The 19,612-nt window shown below is 38.1% G+C and overlaps 1 protein-coding gene across 1 annotated transcript in view; it reads right to left on the reverse strand.

Moving 5' to 3' along the window:
- Positions 1 to 753: 753 nt before the first annotated feature.
- The window catches only part of STK4 (serine/threonine kinase 4), a 72,216-nt gene continuing 53,357 nt past the window's right edge, over positions 754 to 19,612 (reverse strand). The window contains exon 11 of the mRNA XM_081947007.1: positions 754 to 1,779. Within this exon, the coding sequence (XP_081803133.1) occupies positions 1,621 to 1,779 (159 nt within the window). The 3' untranslated portion in view covers positions 754 to 1,620. The remainder of the gene's footprint in view (positions 1,780 to 19,612) is intronic.

Below are 19,612 nucleotides of genomic sequence, written 5' to 3' on the forward strand. Positions count from 1 at the left end.
ATGGGGGCAGGGGTTGGAGCTGCCCTATTTACCAGGCCTTGCACATCCCGACACCTGCCTTGCCAGACCACTTCTGTGGCCACTTGCCGCTGTTTATATGCATCACCCCCGGCCTCCGTTTCACAGAGGCCTTCCAGAAAGGTCTCTGCAGTCAAGAAACGAGGTCCAGATTGTCTCCCCCGGCTTCCCTTTCGCCATCAGAGACCCTTCAGGAAAGGCCTCTGCCAGTGAAACAGAGGCTGGGGGCAATGTGGACAAGCGGCAACAAGCGGCCACAGAAGAAGTCTGTGGCTGGCAGCAGGTTCCTGTTGTGCGGGGCTACCAGAAAGTGGATCAGTGGAAGACACCCCCCGAAAATAAGACCTGGTACTTTTTTTTGTGGGAAAAAATATAAGACTGATCAGGGAAACATGATTTCTATTCATGAAGGCAATTGTTTTATCACAGTATTATAGTTTTTTTAAAAACTAAATGGTATTTTGAAAGTAATTTGGGTCTCAAGATCTTTACTTAGATCCTAACTGATACGTTTATTTTTCCAAATAAAAAGAAACGCTTACGCCAGTTTAAATTCAAAACCAGTACCACAAACCTTAGACAAATTCAGCTTGAAGTAGCAAAGAATACAAAATCCAGAATTCCTTAACTATTTTAAATAACATTATCATCAAAAGAGATACTCATTTTCCCTGATCTAGGGGGACTGACATTCTTTTGCTATCACAAAGTCTGAAAAAATACAGAAAATAAAAGATTTGTTATGGTTTTTTATCCAATAGACATCACTGAAAATATATTAGTATTCATCCAGAGTTATGATTCTAGTAAAAATAAAAAACGAAGAAAAAAATATAACACTGAAGAGTAATACTTTAAAAAAAGAAATAAAAAAGCATGGAGCTCTTAGAAGTTTCTAGACTAGATAAAGTTCATATTCCTTTTCAAATGCTGGAGCAGGATAGGTAAACTTGTTAATGAATTATTTCTCTTTTTTAACTCATTTCCACAGTTCATTATACCAATAGGGCAAAATGAAAGTAAGGATTGTTTAACATCAACTGGTTGTTACATTTCAGAGATGATGAATATTTTTTGGATCAATTTAGATAATAGATTAGTGTGTAAGGATTCTGATTTCACAACATTTGTAACAGTTTAATAAAAAAGCAAAAATTTGAATTTCTATACTTCATCCAAGAACAACGTCAGAATTATTGTTCTGTTTACTTGGGTTTTTCATACATAAGTGTACTATACATTCTGATAGATTATACTTGGAACTTCCAATTGCTTGGAACTGAACTGTAAAAACTGTAAAATCTGAGTACCAATTTTATTCAAATCCATTTCCTACTTTTCTATTGATTTGTAATACAAAGTTTAGCTCCCAGCTGAGTCAGGATTTCCCAAAAGCAACATGCAATGTATCTAAAATCTATCTACCATTCATACAGAGCATGATCTCTTCATGAGGATTCCATTCAATGGCATACCTGAGTTAGAAAAGGTGCTATAGCAAATAGAAATAGAAATCCACCTACACAGTAGTCATAGAACAGTTTATTGTAGAACAGTTTATTGTAAGGAATGATGGACATCTATTCTACTGCCAGGTTTTCCTCAGAAGTTCTGCTGGCGTCTTTTCTTTGCTTCAATGGCATCTAGAATTGGTTGCCGCTTTGATTGATATCTTTGGCGAACCTCTTCTATCTCCTGCTCCATCATGGGATCGAGTGTCCCAAGTCGTCTTTGAAGTTCATCAACTGTCCAGTTCCTCAACTAAAGAAAAACATAAGGCAAAATAAATAAAATAGAGTGAATTTGCAACAGACAAAAAGAAGAACAGAAAGAAATGGAAAGATTGAACCAAACATGCATTACACTAAATGGTTTGTTAAAGAGTAATGTGGAAGAATTTACTTTTAGCAAATAAGTGTAATGAAATTTACAGCTAACACTTGGACCTAATTACTGTTCCTACCTTCAACTGCCTTGCCAAAAATGCACTTTTAATCATGATCATATCGTAATACCTAATTCCCAGGTAGTGGGAATATTTTCCCTTTATTATATAAGAAATGATGCACTACTATGCCTTAATTCAGCAGAAAACAACTGCACATCATGTGCTATATATAGTACAATGAATATCCTAAATTGCTAACTAATATTATTTACAGGTAAGTTGTTGACTTACATCTGGTCATTTAACGAACTTCTGAAGTCATAAGGGCCTTAGAAAAAGTGACTTATGAACTGAATTTGCATTTGCAGGTACCTAGAGTCATGTGATCACAATTTGAGTGCTTGGCACCTGGCTTGCATTTACTACTGATTGCAGCATCCTACAATCATGTGATTACTATTTGTAAGTCTTTTTTGCCAATCCCTAGGAAAACATACCCATTAGAACAGGGGTGTCCAAACTTGGGAACTTTAAGACTTGTGGACTTCAACTCCCATGGCTGGCTGGGGAATTCTGGGAGTTGAAGTCCACAAATCTTAAAGTTCCCAAGTTTGGACACCCCTGCATTAGAAAACCTGAATTTACTTAGCAACTCTAGTGATTTGTGAAATAACCATAGAATTCACTTAACCACCACTGGGAAAATTGTATAACTGCAAGAACCGATGGCAGAAAGATAATATTATCAGCCATAACAATAACATGACTTTAGAAAACAATCCTTTAAGTATATTAGACCAGCTAAAATTTTACACTATTCTTGTAATATTTGCTTCAGATCTGACTCTTCAACATGCAACCCTCAGGAACTGAAATAATAGAATGAATTATAATGCAAAAAAAGAAAATATTAATTCAAGATTGAGTGGCGTGTTTTGATTAAAAGTCCCATTGTCTCAAATCACTAAAGAGCTACTAGATGCCTGGCTAAAATATCACCTTCTTCCACCCTTACAGTTTTTCAAATAAAAATACTGAATATTTCCAAGATTAAGCCAAAGGGTCCCCATTTAATACATGCACCGATAAATAGAAGGATTGTTAGATAGGAGCGCCATGCACACACAAAATGCAGTATTCAGAAAGAATCTTGAGTGACTTTTCATGATCAAGCTAATTAAAGTTTCTAGCTTTTTATTTTATTTATTTTTTCAATTTGCAGTGAGCCAGAAATTGCTTTAATGTTGATCTCCTGCAACAATAAGCCAGATTTGCAGGGAGCCAAATAACCATGGCGAGATTCTTGTCTATTTTCATATATTCATACAAAATCCAGATGGGCAGAAAACAAAAACAAACCAGGAGTAAGGAAGTATCCTGGTTTCAGACACAAAACTGAAAAAAATCAAAATAGTGTTTCAAAATTTCTGTTACTAATTGAGGCATTTCTTAAGTGAGTTTTGTCCCATTTGACCACCTTTCTTGCCACAGATGGCAAATGAATCACTCGTTATTAAGTTCGTAACATAGTTGCTAAGTGAATCTGGCTTCCTAACTGACTTTGCTTATAAAAGATGATCACATAAACCCTGGGACACTCCAACCATCATAAAGAGTCAGTTGCCAAGTATCTGAATTTTGATCACATGACCATGGGGCTGCCGCAATGGTCATAAGTGTGAAAAACAATCATAACTCTCTTTTTTTCAGTGTTCTTGTAACTTCAAATGGTCACTAAACAAATTGTCGTAAGTCAAGGACAGCCTGTAATTCATGTCCTCAAGAGCACTTCACTCAATAACATTAAGGTATCATGTACTATTTTGATCTCCAGAGACCATTTTATAACTGCAATATGGCTTTTTTCTCAAGATGGAACGGGAGTATTGAAAGTGTTGCTAGAACTATAATAAAATAGAAGAGCAGGAGACTGAACCATGGGTGTGTGTGTGTGTGTGTGTGTGTGATGCAGACCTCTCCAGATACAGATTAAGTGACACTACTCCATTCCAAATGTGCCATTAACATCTTCCACAGATTAAAGTTTTTAGATCATAAACTAGGTCCTGACAGAGGGCAGACACATTAGTCTATTTCCATTTTCTCAGTAGACATTATTCATACATAAGTTCATTCTGTCTGCTTCTACCCAGGAACAGCACAGAATAAAATACTCAACCAGACTTGGTACACAGATGACTTACTCTCTGGAAAAAAAATACGGTGGAGGTAAGATGCCCTAATACCCATCGGTGTGTATGTTCTGTTAAGATACAGCCTGTTGCGCCTCAAAATGGCTTCTACTGTACTGCCGTAAAATGGCTTCTACTGTACAGTGCAGTGGAGTTGCCATGGTAACGGCTTCACAGTACTCCACAAGGGACCTCCCTCTGGTAAGGGGGACAATCCAACATTAGAAAATAACTTTGGTCCAGATATTTTCCCCCTATAAATACATACTCGGGTAACACTGGGTTATAAGCTAGTTATCTTATAACCAACGGACAAATCTGGAAAACACAATAAAGCTCTTTACTTAATAACACATCCCAATTGTAATAATTGAGCACCTATTCCAGCAGTCAACTTTGTTAATTGTATGAGATTCGCAACTGAGCTCTAGTTGATGAGAAAAAGAAACCTAAAATTCTAGGCCAAGAAGTAACTTTACTGGATTGCCTAAGTAAGGATATATTGAAGAGAAGTTAATAGGCTCAGCTAAAATTGAAACCAGGAAATCTATGGGAAGATAGAATGAAGGAAAAGTTGAAGTTCGAATGAATTATTTATAGACCTTATAGTAAGCTCTACCAGGAGTTAGGCAAGTTTCAATATGTGTGGGAATTTATCTTCATGCTGTATTGTGTGGGATCACAAAAACTCTGTTCTAAAGCATAAACAGGCTGTGTCTAGCCTAGCATGCAACAAAAATTTGAAGCCTTAGTACAATCTCAACAATACAGGTGTGAAGCAAAACATGTTGTATTGAAAAGATAATAACATGCCTATGAGGACAGGTATTAAGATAGCTTAATTTTCCACTATCAGTCCTTATCTCATTGTCATATGGGGGGGGGGGGATTGCATAAGAGTTGTAAAATCATCTCTTTTTTTTTTTTGAAAAGCCTCTATAGAGAAATTTACTGGGTGAATATATTATGTTTTATTCCGAGGCAGGTAGAAATCTTTTTCTTTAAACATTTGCAATATTAAAAACTACGTGAGTGCTTTTACATCTTCCGATATTCCCCCCGTTTTCGTTTTATGTCTCAAATTACTTCCACCCCTTGCTATTATTTTAAATGTTATCTTCATCCACATATTTTAGTACCCCATTATTTTTTGGGCATTATATGTTTTAATGTACCTGCTGAGCATCCAGAAAAAAAGTGGTTATAAAGCAAGCTGGAACTACAATCAATAATTCAATAATGACAATACTTCAAGGACTATAAATGACACTGGGCATGTTTTAATTATCTGTGTTCTAAGTAAGCATCCACATTTAAATCTGCTTTTGAAAATTTTCAATTATGTCCTGAGTTGACTTCCAACATTAGAAATTACATTTGTTCCAACACTGATAATGACCTAAGCATCATACATATTTACCTGCATGCCTGGGAGGTTTTTATAAAAACAGTGAAAGCATTTCCAAAAAACACAAGGTTTCTTTGCCACAACAGCTACTGGGGGAGGGGGGGAGCCAGTGACTTTTAGCTCTTCACAGACTCATAAGCTTCTCTGGACCCAAGCATTGTTCTGTTGCCAAGAGAGCAGCTGGGCCAGTTTTCTGTACAAATTTCACTCAAGAGTTATTTACTTAACATTTGTTCTAAACATCACAGTCAGTGGCATAACATACAGTAGCTGATCTTAACTCTCCTTGGAAAATATACAATAGAGGTTAGTACCTGGATGGGATCAGGAAAACCCAAAGCAATGGTCTAGCCTTGGAAATTAAATAAAACACCCCCAAAAGTGGTAATAGCAAATCCATACTATTGTCAAGCAAACGACGACGACTATATGGCACCTGGTGTGCGGCTTGCCTTTACTATTTGTGAATATAATCTTCTCCAAATCTTTTATCATATACTGCTGTCCTGAAACAACACTGAATGCAAACCAAAAGAAGCATGAAGCCTAAGTTTAGTTCACCAGTTAGGCTTGCTTTATTTATGGTATTGAAGACTGTAACTTCAATCTTAGCCTATATTCAAATATACAGTATTGGCTTGCAGACTTGTTAATGTTATCTTTGCAGGTAGTTCTAGATTTATGACCACAATTGATCCCAAAGTCTCCATTGCTAAGTAAGGCAGTTGTTAAGTAAGCTGCAACCCATTTTGCAACTTGTTTTGCCACAGTTGTTAAGCAAATCATTGGAGTTGCTAAGTGAATCTTGTAGTCTTTAAGCAAATCTAGCTTCCCTCATTGACTCTGCCTTTCAGAACACATAAGCCCAGGACAGTGCAACTGTCATCAGTATATTCCAGTTGCCCAGTGTCTAAATTGGGGATGCTGACCAGTGAACATGGGGATGCTGCAACAGTCATAAGTGAGAGAGCTGGTCATAAATCACCTTTTTCAGAGCCGTTGCAACTTTGAACCGGTCACTAAATGGATGGCTGCAAATTGTGGACTACCTGTATCTGAAATGGTGAGCAGATATCAGCACTTTTGGAAAATACTGGGTTCATATTGTAGCCCACTGTGAGGAAATTTCATATGCTTGAGAAATGTAAAATCATCTTAATCACATATCCCCAGATTCCTATAAATGAGTTATAAAGCTCATCCTTTGAACCTGTTCCATTTGGATTACCAAGTGTTTTATACACAGCCTAAAGCAATTAATACTGGAGTAATCGACTGTACATGGACGGATGATACTTCGTTTCCCTTCATAATTAAAAAAACCCTCTGTACATAATATCCCACTAATTCATATTTTAAATTTTTCAAATTCAGGCACTGATTTCTTTTAAATGTAGATTCGAGTCAGTCATTCCAGTGGTGGTAGTAAGGGAGACCTATCAGGAAATTTCAAGTTTTATGACTGGATGGGAATTTAAAAAACAAACAAACTGAAAGTGCAGCAATAAAAACCTTCCTAAAATAGTATCAGAAAAACGCCATGAATTCTCTAAGAATGTAGCTACATTCAACATATTTTATTTTTATATACATATAAGAATCAGCTTGATGGTTGCCTAAAGCTATCAATATAAAACAATTCATTTTAGTGTAGTGCCTCTAGGCCTGTAACAGTTAAATGCATTAAGCATGTGACTGAAGGAAAGTGTTTTTTATGTAGGATGAAAGAAGGGAACCAAATCCATATCACTAGGAAAAGAAGCTCCTAATGGTTACTGCATATACTCCTACATGAGCCACATATAAGGTAACAAATATTTATCCAACACACTGAAAAATGCACTACCTGCAGATAAGCTAAGTCTCAATATTTTTCTCTGCTTTAATTTTCACCAATAGCTTACCTGTAGGTAATTCACGGATATCCATTTTCTACAGTATTTTGATTAAAAATTCAATGGTCAACTTATCAGTGGAAGGGCTTATACTTGAGGATAAATGGGATATATGGGTAACAAATATACTACCAAATACTTGTGAATAAGCTAAGCCCTATTTTTGGGAGGTGTTTTTTGGCATCTAACATTTTTGGTCTATTTGTGAGTAAATGCAATATGGTAAATAAACAACTTCATAAGGAAGAAATTTCTTAGTTATGCTTAAACATATTTATTAATGCTAAATTTGTGCAATCAATTATCGACCCCTGTGAGTACTTACGTACTCATCTAAATTTAGGTCAGTTTTCATTGCCTTTCTGAGGGCAAATAATTCTTTGCTTGTGTCCCAAAAGCAGAAAATATGAATCGGGAAGTTTTTTGAATTATCTAACTATCCTCTTTCATCAATGCCAACAGCACAGTATTTTTGACGTTCTCTAAAATACAGTTACAGATTATATTCTACAATTAGCAGCTACAAATCTAAACTGGGGATTCTGACTGATTTCCTTTTCGGAGATGGGAACTGCCATACTAGGGGCACTAGCAACTAAAACGGACTTATTTCAACTATTACTTAAGTTATGACTACAGTTGGGACTGGAATTTCTGTTGTAAGTCAGTGCAGTCATAAAGTCAGTCATGATGTGACCACACTCAATTTTACAACCATTTTACCATGGTCCTTAAATGAATCAGTATGGACAGTGAGTGAATCACCATGGATGTTAAATGAATCCAGCTTCCCAATTGAAAATGTCTGGAAAGGTCACCCACATCAAGGTCACATGACCACAAGACGCCACAACTGTAGTAAATGTGAGCTGGTTGTCAAGTGCCTAATTGATCATGTGATCCCAAGAGTGGTGTGATGGTTGTAACTTCCAAGACAAATTATAAATCATTTTTGTCCAAAGGCATTATAACTTTGAACTGTCATTAAATTAGCATGTGCAAATTGAGAACTATCTGTATTGAAAATGTTGCCCCAAATAAAGGAATATTAAAGCAAAGGTGCTCTGGGAAATAACCAAGCATGTTAAGCAACCTTCCATTGACATACTATATGGTTTTTGTAAACTGGGAGTTACAATTGTTTAGTATATGAAAGAGGCTAAAGGAAATCCATGTATAGAACAAGTTGCTAACAAATTAACCCCCAACCTGAAAAATAAGAGTTGAAAAATAAATTTAACAAAAGACAATAAAAATAGTAAAATCATTAACATTTATCATTCTATGTGCTGTTGACTCAGAGACTGCACTGATTTTCCCCCATGACAACTGTCATTCTGACCAAACAGGCATTCCTTAATTGATCTTTTACAGTAAGTAGTACAAAATACAACTCCTCAAATACACAGAAGAAGGTCCTTCCCTGTGCATACCAATAAATAGATTTCTGAACATAGGGGTTTCTTCAAAAGAATCTCTCCCACTGATATCCTTAAAATTCTTCCAGGTGAAACAGGTTCCTCAGATAGTAGGCAGTAAGCCATTTTAGGGTTTCAACATTTAATGCTGTAATTTTAAATTGGGCTTGAAAAGTAACTGGGCACCAGTTGAAAAAATTATTTCAATCTGTGACTTAAATTAAGATTAAATGGTGAAAAAAATTTCCTTGGAGGAGTATTGTGTCTTTTGTACACTATTATCATTGTTAAAAGGAGGTACAGCTTGTTACTCCCAAAGCAATATTCTCAAAAGTTTGATGCACAGAGAAACCAACTCTTCCTTCCTCACAAACATTGTTTTGTAAACATTCAGTCTGAGAAAAGCTTGCTAACTGTTTTTTTGCTATGAAATTGAAACTGTGCATTATCTTTAATGCAACAGGCAAGGTACAAATGACATACCATTATCAAAAGAGAATTTGGTCCAGCTCATTTGCATCACAATGCACGAAAGACAGGACACGTCATTAACCAGGGACTCTACAATATTAACAGGTTTTAGGGATCATTATTCTACTAAGTAAACATTTTTAAACCTTTAGTACACAATCATGAACAGGGGAGGATGTCTGAATCTCCTAGAAACAGCATCATACCAAGTATGAAGTTGCTGCCACATTTGAATATAGATATGACTTAATTTTTGTCTTCGGTGGAAATATGACTATTGCTTAATGTCTACATATCCCCTTAGGGTGAAAAGTATTTTGATTACAAGATAACAGCGGTTCCTGCTTCAGTCACTTTAACTACAAGACTTTTGGAATCAATACATATAATCTCCTTTTCAAATAAACCTATTCTCTTCTAGCAGGGTACGTGCTATAATGTTAGGGAATTTTGGAAGCCGCAGTGCCAACGCAGTTTGATGCCACCAAGTCTGAGACAGTTGATCAAGACTACATGTTCAGTTCAAGTATTGGCAAACAGGTTCAAAAACATGGTCAGCAATTAATATGAACTTAATTCACATTCCAGGAAAAAAGACCAATCCTCAGTAGCACTGAGCCAATTTTTTCAGACATAGATGAGCAGATGCAGAAGTACCTCTGTTTCTTCAATCATTGCATTAGATTTAACTGCTGAAGGACTGCAAGTCATCATTAAAGATACTGTATCTCAGACTGTTTAAATTAAAATTTCGGTCACTAGAGACAAAGGACTCTAAATAATATTGGATGAGATTAATTATCAGAATTATCAGAATCAACTTCCATCAGATTTCATCCTTTACAGAGAAACAGCTTTAACTACTCTTATTAACTAAGTTAGGAGACAGACATGGAAGCAATAATTCTGGAATCTATTCTTGTAGACCTCTCAGCAGTTGATAGTTGCTTTCTTATTCTACACTGCCCTGGTTTTTTAAAACATTGAAAATAAATTTTCTGAAATTTTCTGATGTCACATTTTTCAAAAGGCCAAATTAGTTATTTTAGCCAACAGGATCAGGTCTTAAATATTTATTTGTATATATCCCTTTGTTACAGAACAAACTATGAAATAAGATGATGTGACCAGAAAGTATCACAGACTAGAAACAACTGAAAAGGAACATCAAGTGCTATGTGGGAATTCCTGTAAATTTACAACATGGAAAGCTATTAATATTTTAGAGGATCTAAAAAGTAAAAATCTTAGCATAAGCATTTGCTCTTAATGCAGCTTAATAATTTAGGCTCATTGGGTGAGGAGATACTGTAAACAGCCACACGGAGTGCATTCATAACACTGTACATTGCATTTTGGTTCAGGATATTAGAAAGTGGTGGGGAAAACTTCTTCATCCTAAGCTGCAGTCCCCTTATCAAGGACTGGAAGACTTGAGAGATTTTAATATATGTTAAAATGTGGCATGAAAAACATGGGAATCCATTTAACATATGTGAAAAGATTGTCTAGAATATTTAGTTTGGGTTAAGTAGCAGCTCTCTTTAGAAGACAAACAGCTACCTAATCAGTAATGTGGAGGCACATAATTCTTTAGGCTCAACTAAGCATCCTGATGTTTAAACAAGGGGAGGGACTCCAGATATCCTGGGAAAGAAGGAAAATAGTGTCTGGAGAATTCCTTATGATGAGTTATTTTGTTTTGCTACCAGGCAACTGAATTAGTGTTTCTTCATTCACAGGGGCCCAAGGAGAAAAAAAGTATTAAATATGAACATTTTTTTCCAGTTATATTTACCCAACCCACCACAGTGAGGAGGCAGGGAATGCTACAGGTCCCCGCTCCGAAGGAGTTCCATTTGGAAGATCAAGGATCTTCTCCATGGTGGCTCCCTTCCTGCTGAACATCATCCCTGCAGAGATAAGATTGGTCTCCACTTTGACATTCTTTTACATGGCCCTGAAGGCAGAACTATGCCAACACAGCTGGGGAATCCCGGAGTGATTCAGAGCCCATCAAATGGCTTGGCTGATTGTTGTTGCCAGGGTGGTGGTAGGTTATTGCTTTTTGTACTGGGAGTTTATTATTATTAAGTCACCAGAAGTGAGATTGGCAACCATATATATATTTAAAATAAATAAGCATCATCTAGCTCAGTGATGGCGAACCTTTTTTGGCTCGCGTGCCCCAAGTGGGGGGAGCGCAGGGGGGTCATGTGTGGGCGTGCCGCACCCATAATGCAACGCGCGACCCCCCAGTGCGCATGCGCACAAAACGCGCGACCCCCCCATTTTTGCATGCTTTTTTCGCCCTCCCCAGGCTCCAGAGGCTTTATAGGAGTCTGGGGAGGGCGAAAAGAGCCTCCCCGCCCCCCCGGAGGCCCTCCGGAGGCTTCAGGGACCGTCCGGAGGCTTCCCTGAAGCCTTCGGAGCGCTTAAAACCACCCTCCGAGCAAACCGGAAGTGACTTCCGGATTGCTCGGAGGGTCATTTTAAGCGCTCTGAAGGCATCAGGGAAGCCTCCGGACAGTCCCTGAAGCCTTCGGAACGTTTAAAACGACCCTCCGAGCAACCCGGAAGTGACTTCCGGTTTGCTCAGAGGGTGGTTTTAAGCGCTCCGAAGGCGTCAGGGAAGCCTCCGGACGGTCCCTGAAGCCTTCGGAATGCTTAAAACGACCCTCCGAGCTACCTGGAAGTCACTTGAATCCAGGCACATGAGTAAAGTTACTTTTAGGTCAAATTTAACATGGATTTTGAGAGCAACTTTGAGAGATCCCAGTCATCACTAAGAAATTTCTCAAGATATATTCAATTTATAGGATATCAAATGTGATACTCCTGAAATGTAGCTAATCCACTGCCTACTCCCAAGTTCAAGGAACCGATTTCTCTTGCTAATCCAATTTTGAGAGACACCCTAATATAGTGGCTTACTCAATAAAAAATAGGACAAACAATATGGTTCATTTGAATTTTATGTAGCATGCTACATAACCACTGTTCCAAAACAATGAGTGCATGAATTTGTACATAACTATGTTGAGCTATGAAAGGGCATATAGCACTGTGGAAATTCACACTTCTGATTGTAAACTGAACTGAAATCCTGCTGTGTTTCTGAAAAGAAAACATGATTTACTAAAATCAAGTCATAAAAAGAAAACAGCAAATTAATAGAATATTTATTCTCACTTAAACAGATTGATGCTTCTGTTCTATTTCCTTTGCCCAATTCTTCTGCACAGAAATGTAAATATTAGAATCTGGATTAAAGAAATCATCAACATTTAGATTAAACAGTCACTTATAGTCACCCATGTGATCCAGAGTCATCCATACGTATGATTATTTAGTATTTTGGTTTACCCTCACCTCAGCTGTTAACACAAGTAAAGCAATTATAATACATAGCCTAATTTTGCATTAACAACAAATTGCAATGATAAATAAATTGTCTAGTGTTGTCATTATTCAGCAATCCCAAAGAGCTGCAGGTAGCATATGCACCATGGCCATGCTTTATTTCTTTATTTATCAGGCATTGCCTCAGGAAAAGCAGCAGTGAGTTTTGAGCTCCTGTCTTTGTACCTTTTCATTCGCTAATGAAAAATAGATATCCTAATTTCATTCTCACAGAACTAGAAAGATTTTAAAGTGCATGCTCTCATGACTCATTTCCTTTTCATTTGTAACATAGGGCCCAGACTTTTGATACCTAGGTTTCATTGCAATTCTATGCAAAGAAATCCCAAGAGAATAGAATTTTCTATACTATATTTTTGTATACTATATGAATTAAGTTAAGGCGAAGGCTAATTGTTAGCATTCAAAGATATATTATAGGAATTTTGCCTGGTCTGAACTACCTATTCATAACTACTTCACCTTTACAAATTATTTAACTAATATCAAATTAAATGTCCCTGCTTAGATGCAAAAGTCTATGGAGATTCTTAGTCATCCAGGTCATGGTTGTCCCAAAGGTGCTTTTTTCAAGAGGCAACTGGACTTTCTGATTTTTCTTTGAAGACGTTTCATTCCTCAACCAAGAATCTTCTTCAACTCAGAGCGAAACTTCTTCAAAGAAAACCTAGAAAGTCTACTTACCTCTTGAAAAAAGCACCTTTGAGTTAGATGTAAAAGAAAATAATAATTTTAATACAAGTGTTCGAGGGGAAAAAACGATGAAGAAATGCATGTAAATCCCACATTTTGGAAAACACGTCTTCAATTTGCTCATGCTAGAATATTTTTACATCTGCAAGTACTACAAATTTAATTTCTGCTAGCATTTTGATTTTGATACAAGCTTTCTTGGAAGGGAAGAAATGTCAGGGTGCCTCAACTGTCTTGTTTCACAAAAGCCAATTACAAATATTTCATCTAATAAATCTTTAAAGAGCATCAAAAGGCTTTGATAATTTAATCTAATAACACACAAAGGATGCTGTTTTTCTTCCATTACTCCTACCCTGTAATTGAATTAAAAAAGCAAAGGTCAGCATCTCAGGATCAACAAAAATGAAACACAAACCTTGTTCATATAGCCATTGATTGCACTTGAAGCCTTAAAATACTTACAAATTGAGAAATTGTCGGCTGTTTCATATGGGCATATTTTCTCTTCAAAATAAATACTTCATTTTCTGATTTTAGACAGCAAAGTAGTTAAACTTAACGAAGCAATAAATCAATTTACTAAGCTCTGAACTCCATGCACATGAACTACTTTTAATAACACAACCCTGAAAGAGTTTAGCCTTCAAAAATTTCTGCCCCTATTTGAAGAAAATCAATTTTCTCGGAGTCCTTGAGAAAAATGTTTTTGCTTTACTTGTATGTTGTAGTTATTATTGCTATTCTACTATGCTGTTTACTATGAATTTTATTATTTTATTTATTTATTGTTGGTTTATATTGTATTTTTGTATACTGTTATAAGTCATCAGGAGTCAGTACCGTACAAATTGGACAAATATATATCAGTAACGTAAACAATATAAGCTTTGTGCATTTAAATTCCCTTTCAACAGACAATATTAATCTTCATTTTGTTATTGGGCAGTGCTGATAGATATAGATTATACAAATACTGAAAAGCAAACTTTTAATAGGGGTATTCATAGGACACAGGATATTTAAGCCATAGAAGACTTTGTAAGCTGCAAGAACTGATTCCATAGCATTCACAATTGATGAGAAATCAAATCTTGCAGTTTCAATTTACCGACACATTAACCATATTGAGCTTCTAAGAGCCTAAATCAATCCTCTGCAGGAAAAAAAAAATATCTGGCCCATGGGATAGTTTCACTGAATTGGATTACATTAATACATTCTGAATTACGCATGAGTAATTATGCTTACAGCTGACAGTAAAAAGAAGTCACAGCTAGCCTAGCTTTCAAACTTAGATTTAAGAAAATTTATTTAATGCACATATTTTAAAGATCTCACATTATTTCATATACTCTTTGTTGCAATACTTTTCTTGCAATAATTCTTGAACTACATTAGAAGACAATATTTGTAGCTCAGGGTTGAACTGGGGGGAATCTTTGGTGTTCTCTGAGCTTCATTGTTTTTGTGCAGACATTTCATTTCTAAACAAGATAACATCATAACTGCTGCTTACACGGATGATATTACTTAGGTTGGTAATGAAACATCTGCAAGAAAACAACCAAGCTCAGAGACCATCAGGGACCCCATGGAACTATTATTAATTTCCCAAAACCAGAAGCTTGAAGCGGGGAAGAAATGGGTAAAAATACTTAGGAAAATCTACATACATACAACATTGGAATAAAGACAAATAATCACACTCCTTGAAAATGCTTCACAAAAGGGGGACTTCTGGTTGACGTTGTGGCGCAATCGTATGCAAGGAGCAAGGCTCCGGGAACTTGTGTCGAATCCCTTGGTTGGAGGGCCCCCTAAGGTGCTAAAGTCACCTTGTAGGGGGGACGAAGAGTGGAGGGCTGCCCTGCAGGTTGCGGAGAGTGGCAGCTCCCTGCTTGACCCAGGGCTAATTTCCTCTCATCCAACAATGAAGAGGCAGCCATAATGGCTGCCATGAAGCTGGGGTGAAAAAACAAAAAATGAGCTGGAGCATTGTAGATGAACAGTGATTGGAACTGAGTGAGGTTATTCTTTTTTTAAAAAAAAACCTAAAACCTACCCTAAAGAAAATAAATTCTGGAAAGGAGACTCTTTGAAAAGTCTAAGTGGAGAACAAATACAGAGAGAAAAATCACAGAACCGAAAGAAAAGATTCTAAGAGGAGAGTGCATAACCTTTAAAACATAGAAAGATTGGATTTCTAATTTTTATTGGCAATAAGACATTGTCTGAATTATGATTATTTGTTTGAATAAATACCAACAGAACCTGTCAGACTTGGTGGAACATTCAAAGTTAAGCTGAAGGTGAATGGAATAGACCAGTGATAGTGAACCTTTTAGACACTGAGTTCCCAAACTGCGCATGCAGCAAAGATCCAAAGACCAGCCAGCCAGTGGGAGGTGGGCCATCCCAACACTGGCAACAGAGCAAGAAGTAAGATTTTTTTCTTTCGTGAGTTTCTGTTTCATCATTTGCAGAAAACAGAAGCTCACTAAAGAAATGCCATGGATCTAACTTAGGGTGACGGTGCATGTGCCAGCAGAGGGAGCTCTGCAGACCACCTCTGGCATACATGCCATAGGTTCGCCATCACAGGAATAAACATTATATTCCTATAACCCTGGGAAAAATACTGATAAGACAGAGGAGAAAGTGGAAATAAATAACATCTGGAGGACTGCTTGTGCTATCTACTGTTCTATATTTATCTATCTCATGACTACTGGAGTTCTAATGGTGAGAACACGGGACATCTAAATAAAGTGACTTTCAAATATCAGACGTTATGATTGAACTTATAGAGTGGACTTAAGGAGACATTAGGAAATATTCCTGGATTACCTAAAAATAGCTAATTGTGGGATATAAAGAATTATAATTACTGTACTTCCTGAAGAGCAACGTCAGGATTGAGTAAATGGTTTCCAGCAATGTTCCCTCTAATTTTTTTTCAGTGTGTACTGAAAAGTATAGTGTTTGAGCGGCACATTTTGATGCCTGAGCACCTGAATTTTTTTTTAGCTATAATTGCCATCAGAACAGATGTTGGGGAGGGGGGCAACGAGGGTCCCCTCCCTCTCCTTCAGACCCCCAGGAAGGAAGGAAGGGAAGGAAGGGGGAGGGAAAGGAAAAGAAATGGGAAAGAAGAAAAGGAGAGGAAAAGAGAAAGGAAAGGAGAAAGGAAAGGAAAAGAGATAGGAAAGGAAAAAGGAAAGGAAAAAGGAAAGGAAATGGGAAAGAAGAAAGGAAAGGATGAAGAAGAGAAGGGAAGGAAAGGGAAGGGAAAAGAAAAAAGAAGGGAAAAGGAAATAAGGAAAGGAAAGGAAAATGGAAAGGAAATGGAAAAGAAGGAAAGGAAAAAGGAGAAAGGAAAATAGAAAGGAAAGGAAAAAAGAAAGGAAAGGAAGATAGAAGAAGGACAGAAAGGGAAAGGAAAGAGTGGAATGGATTGGTACTGCTCAAAAATCAAGTCTCAAGATCCCGTGGACCCCTTTGGCTCAGGCGATCCAACTCCACGCTGCTTCCCTCTCTCTGCAAAGCGAAGGGATCGCAGAAAGACTGCCAAGCCCAGAACGGGGCTTCAGACAACACAATGCCCGAGAAACCCCGGATGTGCAGAGAAACACAGGCTACAACCAGCGAATCGTGTTTTCCCAGGAACTGACGAAGCCCCAGAGGACCAATGGGAATTCTCCCTTCTGCAGCATCGGTCTCCGGGCAGAGTCTTCCTTGATTTCCCCAGCACCAGATGGAGGAGAGAGTTCAGTGCAGAGAGAGAAGGAAGGGAGGGGGGATATTTTCAATCATACTTTAAGACATTAAAAAACACTGCGTGGCGTTTGAAATTTGTGTGGTGTTTTCTTGTTACGTGCGCGGCCGTGCGGCCACACAACTTAGAGGGAACATTGGTTTCCAGATCGACTTTCTGAGGTGAAAGATAATTGAGACTCTCAGGTGATGATAGACCATTGACAGACTACAGAGCAATATTTGGACTTATCAAAATAAGACATGATGTTTCAGCAGGGGGAAATAAGTGGGTTGCAAAAGAAATGGTCTTGATGTTTCAAAGCATTTATGATATTATGATAAGGAATCACAGGGAGATAAAGGATCTAACAAGGGATAATGAACAATGATCAAAAAGCCCAAGAAATAGATGAGATAATAGAAAGGAAAAGATAGAACAGACAAATCAACAAATAAAACAAGAAGATGATAAAGAGAAGGCAATATAAAACAATTCAGGGAAAATTCATACTAAAAGACAAAAAAAAAGGTACTGGATAAACAGAAAGATATTCTTGAAAAGAAGATAAGAGTCTTGGGCAGACCCTCTGGAGGCTTGGCAGCAAAAGGTAGTAGCAATGGAAGAAATACTTAGATTAAACAGGAAAGATGTAGATAGAGATAAAGACCCAAGGGAGGAGTTTGGGTGGCAAGTCAAAAAATGAATAAGAATTGAAATATTGGACTTCCGGTTCCGGCGGCTACGGCGACGGGCAAGTTCCTTGCCCGCTCCCGCTCCCCGGTGGGCTTCCCCCGTCGCTGGGGGGGCACAGGACGCCCCGGAGAGGCGTCCTGCCGAAGGAGCGGCTCGCGGAGGACCCTGGCATCGGCGGCGGCTGGTGGGGGCTTCTCCGCTTTGCTCCAGGCATCGAGGAGCAGTCTCGGAGGGCGCGCGTGCGTCTCGCTCCAGGCTGATCGGACGATGCAAAATTGAACGAAGCAGCGGCGGTGTGGTGAGATGCTTCCTCTCTTCATTCCCTTTCTTTTGATTTGATGGACTTTTCAGCAATTTTAAAGCTAAACTTTCGGATTTCCTTGGAGGTGCAGCTGGAGGGAGGGGGATTTCCCCCCCCCCTTGGACAAGCGGCTTGAGAAAATTTTGCTTTTGCCCCCAGGGGAAGGAGGAGGGGGGAGAGCCAACCAATGATGCCTCACCCCTGTAAAAGTGATTTTCACTGGATCTAATTCCAGGACTTATTGATGACCTGAGAACTTTGTGAACTTTTTAAAACTTTACTATGCCTCTGAGCCCAAAGCTGGCAGGGCAAGATGGCACACTTCCGTTGTCTTCATGAACTGTGAAACCTGACTCCACCTGTAAAATTCAGGCTTCCGGTCTTTGTCTCCGTGTCACCCAAAAGACTCTCTTGTGGATTGTTATTTCTTGAACTTCCTGGGGGGGAAAATTCCTCTCTATTGCTAGACTGACTAAAGGAACTCCCATCTACTTGGATCTTCTGCCTTCTGGACTCATCTGTCGGCTCTACTTCTCCAGCTGTCCATTCTCTATACTGACTGATTTCTCTACTTTATAAACTATGTCTCCAAAAAGACCACCCCCTGGAAAACCTGGCTTTGCTACTTCTGCACCGACATCTGCAACATCCAGTCCTGCTACACAGTCAAAGATTACAGAACTGATGCAACCTAAGAGTACAGAGATGGATTTGCAACAAATGCTCCAGCAACTTATACAGGGCCAGGAAGAAATTAAGAAACAATTAAAGGAAATGAAGGAAGAAATTAAAGAGAATCAAGTCCAAATTTATAAGAATTCACAGAGACTGGACCTTGTGGAGGGTGGGGTGGCAGAGGCGAGGGGGGGGGGTAGAAGCATTGCAGAAGGGAAACAAAGAACTTGATATCCAACAAATGAAAACAGAGTTTGAGAGAATGTCCTTTTATCTTAGATTTCAAAATGTTATAGAAGCGGATGGGGAAAATATAAGGGACATTATGACTAATATTTTAGCTGAATACATACATAAAGATAAACAACAGATGGAATGGGAGATAGATCTGGTCTATAGAGTGAATTCAGCATATGCCAGAACACACAATGTACCCAGGGAGGTCCATATTAAATTCCTTAGGAAAAGCACAAGAGACGAAATTCTGGGTATACAAAGGGGGCAAGCATTGACATATCACGACAGGGAGATAACCATCTTGAAGCAGATCCCCCAAAAAATTAGGGAGAAAAGGAAAAATTATTCGCAATTGGCGAATAAATTATACCAGAAGGGGGTGTGGTTTAGATGGTTGATGCCTGAAGGTATGCTGATATTCTGGGAGGAGACAAGAATTAGAATCAATACACCCATAGAGGCACAGGCCTTTATGGAAAAAAACAAAGCAAACCTAGAAAAAACAGAAGACTCTACAACGGTTATACAGGACACGGGAGG

This window comes from Natrix helvetica (genome assembly GCF_964273705.1).
Source record: "Natrix helvetica genome assembly, chromosome: 3".
Classification (NCBI taxonomy): Eukaryota; Metazoa; Chordata; class Lepidosauria; order Squamata; family Natricidae; genus Natrix; species Natrix helvetica.